Source organism: Delphinapterus leucas, unplaced genomic scaffold (assembly GCF_059928025.1).
Source record: "Delphinapterus leucas isolate spDelLeu-1000000601 "Yukka" unplaced genomic scaffold, BTC_Dleu_Yukka2 spDelLeu_asBTCV2_sq25, whole genome shotgun sequence".
Classification (NCBI taxonomy): Eukaryota; Metazoa; Chordata; class Mammalia; order Artiodactyla; family Monodontidae; genus Delphinapterus; species Delphinapterus leucas.
Window position 1 is genome coordinate 9493273 of NW_028322234.1, and position 10547 is coordinate 9503819.

At 55.9% G+C, this 10547-nt stretch overlaps 1 protein-coding gene across 1 annotated transcript; it reads right to left on the reverse strand.

The window, feature by feature from the left end:
• Window positions 1-308: 308 nt before the first annotated feature.
• On the reverse strand, window positions 309-2801 carry RTBDN (retbindin). The gene is made up of 5 exons (XM_089905374.1): window positions 2616-2801; window positions 2018-2097; window positions 1793-1903; window positions 1158-1254; window positions 309-672 (listed from the first exon to the last, which is right to left on the reverse strand). The coding sequence occupies exons 1-5, from the start codon at window positions 2787-2789 to the stop codon at window positions 445-447; spliced, it is 690 nt and encodes a 229-aa protein (XP_089761500.1). The 5' UTR covers window positions 2790-2801; the 3' UTR covers window positions 309-444.
• Between the last annotated feature and the right edge of the window lie 7746 nt (window positions 2802-10547).

Sequence of the window (10547 nt, forward strand, 5' to 3'; positions counted from 1 at the left end):
ATTCTTAACCACTGGCCACCAGGAAGTCCTCCTCCCCATTTCTGACAGCTGGATATTCCAAGTTGTGACTGATGCTCCAGGGTGTAGACAAGCCCTCATTTACATGCTCCTGTGAATCAGTGGCTAACTTTAGGACCTGAAGATTTGAGAGACAACTATCACTTTCTGGCAACTCTCCTTTCCACTTACTTCCCCCAAAAAGCAGCCACATCACGTGCTCTAACTGGCGACTTTATTCAGGGGGATGAGGAAAACAATGAACTACAATTGGGTTATTTCTCAAATAATCTGAAGAGGGGCGAGTCTCTGGGGCCCCAGAGAGGAAGGATGGGACTCTGGAAACTAGAATGCGGAGAGGGACAGGGGTGGGACTCTGGGTGTCTTGAGGGGCGGGGCCGGAGGTGGGGAGAGGGGGTGCATCTTCCATTCAAGGCCAGGCGCCCCCTAGGGGCCGCTGCCACTTCCACTGCCACTTCCGCTGCTCGCAGCGTCCAGGATCCAGGTGCGAGGGCGTCGGGAGCGCCGGAAAGTGGTTTCCCGGGCCCTCCGTGCGTGTCTGGGACGCGGCAGCACCGAGATGGAAATGTTGAGGCAGTGACCAGAGCCAGGATCCGCCACTGGTACCGCGTAGCCCAGAAACGAGCGGCAAAGTTCCGCTCCGTCAGCAAAAGTCTGGCGGGAAGGGGTGAAGTTTGGGTCCGAGTTGGTGGAGTCCAGATACCCTGGGGGCAGCGGCGCGATCTTAGGGCAGGAAATTCTCACCTCTAGGTCATCCTGGGAGTCTGGGGGCAGGGCCATAGTGGGGGTGGGGCCTTGGGGAGTGCGAGGTCTTACTGGGTCCCAGGGGGCTTGGGTAGCGGAGAACCAGATTAAGGCTGGGGCCTTGGAGAAGGAGACTCGGGTTTCTGGGCCTTCCAGGGGGACTGTGGACGGGCCTAGAGCAGAGACCGTCCTTTGGGGAGGGCAAATCCGGACTCAGTGGGCCTTAGGGAGGCTACAGGCATATCCTACTATGGAGATTGGGCTGTGGAAGCGGGAAGGATGGGAGTGGGGGCCTTGCGAGTGCCAGTCCGGACTCTGGGACCTAGACGGGCTAACCCAGGACATAGTGAGGGGAAGTATCAGTCTCTTCCTGGCTTCCTCTGTCCCATGCTCACCTGTCCGTAGGTGGTGCAGCCAGGCTCGCAGCCCCTCTTTTCTAGGAGTGGGAGCCAAGTCGGGCAGCAGATGGTATCACTTTCGCAGGTGGCAAACCTGGGGATGGTGTGTGGAGAAAAGAAGGTGGGTGAAGACTCCGCAGCCACGTCCCAGTGGGATTCCTGCTCTCCAAGGCTTTGCCCCTGGTATGTCCCTTCCCCAGATCCAGGCACCGCCGCTTAGAACCACGCTCCTACAAAAGCCATCCCCCAGATTTCAGCCTGCCCCGTATTCTCTAAACTTACCAGGGCTCTGTCACTTCAGGCCTCATCCCTGCCGACCTCAGACCATCTATTCCAGGCCAGCCCCACCCTTTTAGCTTCTCTTTTCAATCAAGAGGCCCTCCCCTTAAAAAAAAAAAAAAAAGCCAGCTCCATGAAAGGCCAGTCCTCTGTAGTGCCAATCTTAGCAGCGGGTCCTCCACAGGCCCCGTCCCTTTCTACCTAGCCTCTAAACACCAGACCTCGTCCTGTACACCTTGGCGGCTTTGGACGCAGGCCACGCCCCTTCAGGCACCCGGAGGATCATGCTGCAGATCCCCCGTTCGGCCCCGCCCAAGCCATAGGCCACACCCCTCACGCCCCGCCTCTCCTACCAGGCATCGCAGAGCTCCGAGCAGAGAGGCTGTGTCTGGCGTACCCCCAATAGCAGCAGGTGGAAACGACTGCGGAGGGCAACCTGGAGGTGTCCCAGGAAGGATTCACACCTGGACATCGGGAGAGACAGGCCCAGATAGGTCAAGATGCACAAGGGCTCTGTCCCCTGGTCGGGGCAACTGGAGCAAAGAACACAAGGAAACACTGGAGGTGGCTGTACTTACCCGGGGCTCAGCTCCCCACAGCTCCCTGAGACGATCCCAGGGTCCGATGCCTCTGGTGTGTTCATCTCTGAGGGACAAGAGTGTCATGGAGAAGGGGACTCCAGTGAGTTGCCATCTTGGATCCTCAGGTAGGGTTGGGGAACCAAGGCTTGGGGTTCCTCTGAACGGGGAGACCCCAATTATATATGTTCTCTCAAACATAAAAGTTAAAGACACTTCGCTTGGGATGCAAATGGAGCTTCAAGAAATAATCACTAGTCATAATCAGCTTATCACTTATGACAACCCTGGTGGTGATATAAATTCTCATACACTTACATATACTCTTTTACAACATCCTTATGAGGTAGGTCTATTATTTCTCCTCCTTTCTTAATGGCCCACCTGAGGCTCAGAGAGGTTAAGTGATTTGCCCCGGGTCACACAGCTATGAAGTGGCAGAGTTGGGATTTGAACCTAGGCAATTTGTGCTGTTTAACCACCACTAGACCCAGGTGCCTCCTCCGGTCACCCTAAACCCCTCTCCAAAGGAAATTCTGGCATTGTTATGGTTGAGTTGGGGTTTCTGGTTGTTAGAGTTTAGGCAGAGTCTGGAATGCTTACCTGCCAGGTGCAGCTGGCTTGTGCCCAAATTGCTCGCCAGCCTATGGTGTCTCTGGGATCTAGCTGGGAGTGGGTGGCTCCCTCCACAAGCGCCCAGCAGGATCCATGCCAGGGTCAGTTGCAGGGCCCAGGCCAGGCCCCTGGGTCGAGTGCAACCCCTGCAGGCCATGTCCACCTGAGATAAGAGTCAGCTGGGATACGGGGTGAGGTTCAGCTGTCCCTGGCTGGTAGCTCAGGGTGGCACTGTCCTGATGCGCAGCCAGGAGACAGTGCCAGGCAGAGCAGAGAATGGGCAGCTGCTGAGGAAGCAATAGCCAACAACCCTCAACTCCCCGGGGGCCACCAAGGCCTGTCTCTGACCAAGGAGCCCCACCCCCATCAGACTCATGTCCCCTCCATCCCTTCAGGTGCAAGTGCCCCCACCCGTGTTTGACGATGGTTCCCTTCCCCCCCACCCCGACCCAAAGCGGGATCTCCCACCCTATGGTCCGTCAGGCAAGCTCCTCTGTCCTCTAAAGGGACCTCCCCACATCTTCCAAACCCCCCTCTTGTCCAGTAATTCTTCCTTCTCTTCTGCCCAGTCTCCTCCCTCCCTCCTGATCCCTGCTGGCCCCTTTCATGGTCACCTTCTCTCGGCCCACAATCAGCTTAGGGGCTGACACCCAGGGCTGGACCTCTGGACCCAAGCTTGGCTGTGGCAGGACTCGGATTCTGCCAGTGGGATCCAAAGGCCCCAGGGCAGGGGGAACTAGGGATCTGTGAAGACAAGGCAATTCCCTCCCCCTCTCTGCCCCCTCGGGCCACCCCTCACCTGTTAGCCGGACTGGAGTCTAGGGCACCGCTGAGACACCTCAGGGTCAAATCCAGAAAACAGCTGAAAGGGGCGTGGTTTGATGCAGGGGAGGGGTTTCCCATCGCCCCGCCCTCTGCTCCAGCTGACCAAAGACCAGAGGATCTGAGGCTGGTGTGTATATATCCTTGTGTTTGTCTTTATGTTGAGCTTGTGGCTTAAACTCTGTATATGTGTGAGGAGATGGATGAGGGTGTGTGGGGGGGGGGATGAGGGTGTGTTTTGTGTCTGTGTATGTATTGAGTGGGTATGTGTGTTTGTTGTGTGACGATATGTTTATGTGCGTCTCTTTAGGGTGTGGTGTGTGTGTGTGCTCAAAATCTGGGTAAGGAGGTCTGTAATTGTTCCAAGAGCCAAGTGTGTCCAGTTGAGTAAGAGTCAGATAATAAATGAAGGGGAGGGGGATGAAGGATGAGGATAGATGTTCTGCAGAAATATTGTGAATAGGTCACTGGACAAAGGTTATTGACCATGAATGTTGACAATGAGTGAACAAGAAGGTGTTGTCATGTGTGGAGAGGATGTAGGACTCCATCTGACATGTGTGTGTGTGTGTGTGTGTGTGTGTGCCCCTTTGCAGTTTCTGTGAATTTGTGTCCCTGCAAACATTCCCTCAATTCATTCAACAAACATTTATTGAGCACCTAGTGTGTGCCAGATCCTGGGGATGCAGTGTAGTGACTAAGACATGAAAATCTCAACCCTCATAGAGCTGATAGTTTAGTGGGGGAGTCCAGTAAGAAAAAACAGCCCTCTAAAATAAAATAAACTAGAAAAGAAAAGAAAAACAGCCCTCCAGTGGGTATGTGAGTGTGTGTATGTGTGTCCATGTTTTGCATTGGGAGGATAATGAGTCTGTATTTTGAACAAGAGTTTGTGTGCAGCTGAGCTTCCTTTGGTTTGGGGACGATGAGTGTGTGCTTGTGTTGAGTGTTTGTATGTGTTGTTTGTGTATGTCTGCATTGCTGAGTGTGTGTATGTCTGTGTTTTCTAAGTACGTGTTTGCACGTGTGTTTCCAGAATGTGAGTTTATGTGAATATGTGTTTCTGTGTTTGCTGAGTGTGTGTTTGTATTCTGTGTTTATGGGTTTGCATAGGACTCTCTGTGTCTATGTGCTAACTGCATGTTTGCAAATTATTACATGTGTTTGTGAGTTTGTGTTTGCTGAGTATGTGTTTGTATGTGTGTGTATTTGCAGAATATGTGTTTTTGTGGAGTATGTGTTTGCAGGGTGTGTGAATGGGTATATGCGAGTCTGTTTGTTGAGCATGTGTTGGTGCTTTCGTGTTTGTGTGTGTATTTGCACAGTGTGTGTGCGTGCCTGTGCTTGTAGAGTTTGCATATGTGTTTTTGTGAGCAATGAGTACTACCACAAATCTCTCTCCCTCTTTTCTCGGACTAGTGCAGAGTTTTTGTCTGTCTCTTTTACTCCCAGAATCCAAAACACTGCTTTGCACACAGTAGGTGCTCAATACCTGTTGAGTAAATTAATCAGGAGGCACTGTCTCCTGGCCCCTCTAAGGGCACCCACTGATGTCCTGGAAGCTTCAGCAACCAGTACTCAGTGGACCTAGCCTTCCTCCGGTTCATCTTGGGGTAGTCCAGGGTGCTCGTGGGTCTTATCTGTCCAGCCTCTAGGCTGTGCCTCCCGACAACCCTTCCCCTTCCCTAACCTCCGCCCCCAACCTGAACTCATATTTCAGCACTACGGACTGGAGCGCTGGAAATCAGCACCACGGAGAGCTCCCGCGGCAGCCGGCGGGAGAAGGCGCGGCAAGAGTGGTTTCCCGGCCTTGGGCAGAGAAGTGCGAGGAACAGACTCAGCGAGATGGCAACACGAACATGCTGACAGAGACAGAGAGAAACAGACCGAGACAACTCAGGCAAAGGCGCAGAGATGAGCAGACAAGCGCCTGGGGAACACCGGGACCTAGACCTCGCTGTAGCCCCCTTTGACAGGCAGGGGTCGCTCCCGCCCAGTGACCGCGCCCTCCAGGGTCTTCGGGACAGTTATGGACTGAGACCCTTGGGAAGCCCCCACCCCACCATGCCCTCCAATGCCAAGACTGGCGTGGGGAGGTCTCCGACGCTTTTCACTACAACTAGGGGAAGCATGGTTGGCTTGGCCTCAGCTGCAGGAACACTGCGGGGGAGTGGTGAAAATCGCTTCGACTGCCCTCCTCCCCAACCACCAGCTAATCGTTCCTATAAATACGGCCCAGCCTGGCCTGGCTTCTTAATCCTGACGATGAGGGAGGGGATCGCTAGGGAAGCGGGTTGGTATAAGCATGTAAATGATTTTCGGAGGGGGCTTCTCCCATAAGGACGGGTCTCCTCAGTGCAAATACACACTCTGTAAGAGTGTATCTCCTTGGGATGTGAGGTCTCGTGGGTGGGGACAATTTCCCATAGAGAATATGGCTTTCGTGGGGTCTTTCACTGAGGGTAACCTCACCAAGCTCCCCAAGTGAAATAACACCCGCGGGGATCTTTCTCTACGAAAATGTCTCCTCTTTGGAGGGTGGGCTTTTGAGAGGAAGCGTCACCCCTCAGAGACCATCTGTTTCAGAAATGATTTTCAGGGTGAGAGGAATTCCTGATTGGAGAGGGCCTCCCTATGGAGACTACCTCCCCGTGGGAATGTGTCTCTCTGAGGGGGTCACTGCGGGGAGGAGGTTGTCTGCATAGGGAATATATCTTAGTGAGAATGTCTCCTTCGGGGTGTTTCTTGGGTTGGGAGTCTACCCATGGGCATGTCTCTCCCCTGGCGTGTCTCTACAGGGGTCTCACGGTAGCTTGACTTCCCTGGGGGCATCTGGAGGCTCCTTCCCCCTCTTGTCCGCCGCCCCACCCCCCACCCCCAGCGCGGGCAGCCTTGGCCGAGGCCGGGCTCGGGCGCCCAGACGCAGTGACGACGCCGGGTCCGCCCCACTTTGCTCCGCCCCCGCCACCTCCCTGCCCCCTCCCCCCCCCCCCCAGCCGCCGCCGCCGCCGCCGCCGCGGTCCCCGCGGCTTCTCACTCCCTCCCGCCTCCCGCCTCCCGCCACCCTCCTCCCGCCGCCGCCCCTGCCGCCGCCTCCCACCTCCCTCCCCGGGGCCGAAGCCTCTGCCGCCGCCGCCATGGACGATTCGGGCCTGATTCGTCGCCGGAGGCTGCAGGTACTCGGCAGCCCTGGCCCCGGGTGGAGGGGAAGGGGTCGGCGCCCTGGGGCGGGGCCCGGCAGGAGGCGGGAGAACTTACGCCAGGGTTGGCCCAGGCGCCCTCTCCCATGGCCTCGGGACTCTACCTAGGGGGAACGCGGTGGCCGCGCGTCCCGCCGCGCTGGGGACCCCGCCCCTCAGGGACCGCCCGGGGATCCAGGGATCTGACAGAGGGGGATGCAGCCTAGCGCTCCCCTCGAGGATAACCCGAGGGGCTCCCGGCCCGTCAGAGGGGGAAGGGGCTGGGATCGAGGTCTTTGCCCTGGTGCCCAGCCAGGCTGGGGGTGAGGGGGCGCAGAACAAAGTTATTGCCCCAGGGCTCGCGCCCCTCGGGGCTGCCGGCGCCGCAGCAGTGGTAAACATGTTTGTGCTGCAGCCTCGCCCCTCACTACCCCAGGAGTCCCTTCCTGAGGCATGCCGACCCCCTGCGACCTCCACGCACCTGCTCGGCCACCAGGATTCTTCCTACTGCCCTAATTGGACAGGCATCTAGACAGCCTCCCTCCTCACTCTTCATTCCACCCCGCTCCACTACAACACTACCCCCCCCACCCCCACTCCGCGATCCTCAAGTCCAGCCCAGCTTGTGGGTGGGCGGGAGCGATTTTTAGCTCTTTGCAGCCTTAGAAGATGTTGGTCTCTAGGCTGCGCAGGCGCAGGAGACGTGGGTCCACTGCGCGGAGTGGGACACTGAGGTTTGCTGTGGAGTGTGGGGAAGTCGGGGACAAATCCAGGCGTCAGGAACTCCCACATCCTAGATGGGTGGGGATTCTGAAGCTGAGAAGGGTTCTCTTCGGTCTGCAGCATGCACTTCTAAGGGTTAATACGGGGGTTCGGTGTTGGCCCCAAACTAACCCCAGAGAGGAAATCGATCAAAGCTTCACCCTAAGGTTTGCCTGGCATCTGGTCTTTCTGAGCCTCCTTGAAGCAGTCCCGAGCTAGGTAGTCTGGAGAAGTTTATATAAAGCCTAGAATGGGCCCAGTCTCAGGCTACATCCCTAGCCTGGAGCTTGGAAAGAGAAGGAGAGGATTCAAACCATCACCCAGGGACCTCGTCCATTTTTGGATGGGGCCATTTCAGAGGGCAGGAAGGACTTCCCTGGCGTCTGGATGATGCTGGAGCCAGACCTGAGTTTTAACCAGAGCCCAGATGGGCTCTTCAGGTCTTCCTCGGATTTCCTTCCTTTCCCTGGGCTGGGTTAGGAGAACGTTCTGATAAAAGGGAGGGAGCTGCTGTAAAACCAGAGCAAGTGCTGAAGCAGTTAGACTGGGTCCGCGCCGTCGGGTCCCCAGAAAAGGGCTGAAACGGGCGGAGCCTGCATGGGGTGTGTCCCCACCCCCTGGGCCGGCGCCGACTCCTATTGGCTCAGTGCCACGCGGGACTTAGCTCTCCAGCGCAAGACCACGCCCCCAACCCGGGATCCTCCCGCTCATCCACCCATCCTTCCCCAGGCTTCTAGGCCGAGGGAGCTACTCCACCGAAGTCCTGCCCGAACCTCTTCCCTTCTGGCAGGGTTAACCACTTCGCAGCCTGAATACACTCTCACACACTGGTGCAACCCCTTAGGAGCTGTCCCACAACCACGGAGCTCCCAAGGTCCCCTGTCTACAGTTGGGATCGTACAACAACCTAAGTTCGAATGCCCCGGCCACAGGGCGGTCCGTTAATCACGAAAAGATGCAGAATCCGCTGGGCAGAGCAGCTCTGCAGCTGGGGATGGAAGTGGCGTCTGTTTACACGGACGCCAAGGATCCAAATCCTCTACCTCTCCACCTTGCCCTTTTCTTCGACCCTAAAATGTTTAGGGATGCTAGCAGATGGGGCTAGAGTCGAGGACTTTTCTAGGTAGCACTTAAAGGTCCCCCTGGGGCTCACCCTCCTAGGCCCATTGTACCCGAGTCTGGAGTACCGGGCTCCGTGGCGGGAAAGTCCAGGTCTTGATTTTGATTGGGCCATTGCGGCCGCCTGGCCGGGCCGGCCGGCCGGCTGGTCCAAGGGGCTTGTCCAAGGGGCGGCTCATTCAAGCTGACCCTGCAAAGACAGAGGGAAAACCTGGTATAGATTTCTGGTCACCCCTGGCTCAGGATGGCAGGGCTGCCAATCTGGACAGTGTTCCTTTTGACGCCGACCATCCTTCTGTCCTCTGTACATGGGAGTGTGAGGTCCCTCTGGCCCATCTTCTGCCATGCAGCATGTCCATCCACAATAACTCCTGTTCCTATGACCTAACATTTATTGAGCACTTACTATATGCTAGACACCATACTAAGGTGCTAGGCACCTGCATCATCTGACAGAATCCTCTAGAAGTAATGGACTATCGGAAGGTCATTTGCCAAGGTTATAAGTGGCAAAACTGGGATTTGAACCCAGGGCTTTCTGCTATCAGAGATTCTAGAAAAATCCTAGAACACTCCTCATTTCTCCCTGGTTGGAGTCCCCACCAAAGGGCTTTTGGAACCCTAACTTGAATCTTTCTGCCTGCAGCCCTGCCCAATCCCTTTTATTCACCTTAGCCTGTGGACACAGAACTGGGTGGAAGGTGATGCCCCTTCTCCCCAGTGCTCTCAGAAAAGGGTCCAGACCTCTGTAATTTCTGGTCCCTGTAGTGGTTTCCTGTGTGCTTGACAAACAGAATGCAACCTTCTTGTGATGTGGACAGAGTTAATACCTGACTTTTTTTGTTGTTGCCACACCGTGTGGCAGGTTGGTTCCGTGACCAGGGATTGAACTTCGCCCCCTCCATTGGAAGCACGGAGTCTTAACCACTGGACCACCAGGGAAGTCCCAATACCTACCAATTATTATCACTGCCATTACCGAAAAAGACCACCCAGCCATCACCTGATTCCCATGTCAAATCTCAGTTTGAGCCACCCTAACTATCCCCACCCCAACTCTGTGAATCTGATTGAGAGTGGGGTAGAACCATTGAGGTGTGGAGGAGTCATTCATTCATTCATCCAGTCATTCACCCTTTCATGCTTGAGCATGCCAAGTTTATTCCTACCTCCAGGCCTTTGCAATTCCCTCTACCTGGAATGCTCTCTCCACAGAGCCTCCCAGGGCTTTTATTTTTCAGCGACAAACTTAAAAATCGTCTCCACAGAGCAGACCTCTGTAACTATCATGTCCCCCTCCTAGCCATTTTCCATCACATCACCTTGCTTAATTTTATTCATAACATTTATTTCTGTCTAAAATTATTTCATTCACTTCTATGTTAATCTTGGTTGTCTGCTTCCTTCCTTTAAATGCTAGACCCCAAAGGGCAGGATTTTTGTCTCATTCACTGCTGTGTCCCCAGTGCCTAGCACGGGGCCTGTCATACAGTAGGTGCTCAAGAAATATTTTTCAAATAACGACTCCTGGATGTTTTCGTTTGCACAAACACATACTGAGACGCCAGCTCAGGAGTCCTATAGGGGGCCCTCTGCTGGCCTCTGGGGGTCGGGAGAGGAATCACCCTGGTACCCTTTTCCCCTAGGAGCCCAGCCCTCACCTCATGGCCAAGGGCGCAGGTGACCATGCTGATGAAGGACCTGTCCCATCCCACCTCTACCCCTCCAGTGGGCTGACAGGGCTTTTGGGCAGTGGCTGCTGGTCCCCGCTGACCTCTATCCTTTTGCTCCTTTGCCTTCCAGAAAGATTTGCCCCTGCCCCGGAAAAGCAGCAGGTGAGCCCTGGGGAGAAACGCGCGGGGCTGGCCGCCCCTTCTCCGGCCCGGGTGGGGGCGCCAGGCGGGCGCGCGGGCGGGGCCAGGCGCGCTGGTGCACTGCAGCGCCCCCTCCTGGCTAGCGGCAGCCGCAGGCCTTCCCCTCCCCCGCCCTACCCTGCCCGCTGCGGCTCCAGCCTCCGCCCCGCGCGTTTGCTC

Bases quoted from the DNA above. Each gene is read 5' to 3' on its own strand.
- RTBDN (XM_089905374.1), bottom strand. From the start codon at position 2,789: ATGGCCTGCAGGGGTTGCACTCGACCCAGGGGCCTGGCCTGGGCCCTG. The intron at 2,098-2,615 runs CATTCCAGACTC...TCTCCATGACAC, and splicing joins AGCTGCACCTGGCAGGTAAG to TCTTGTCCCTCAGAGATGAA. The intron at 1,255-1,792 runs GTAGGAGAGGCG...CACCATCCCCAG, and splicing joins TCGGAGCTCTGCGATGCCTG to GTTTGCCACCTGCGAAAGTG.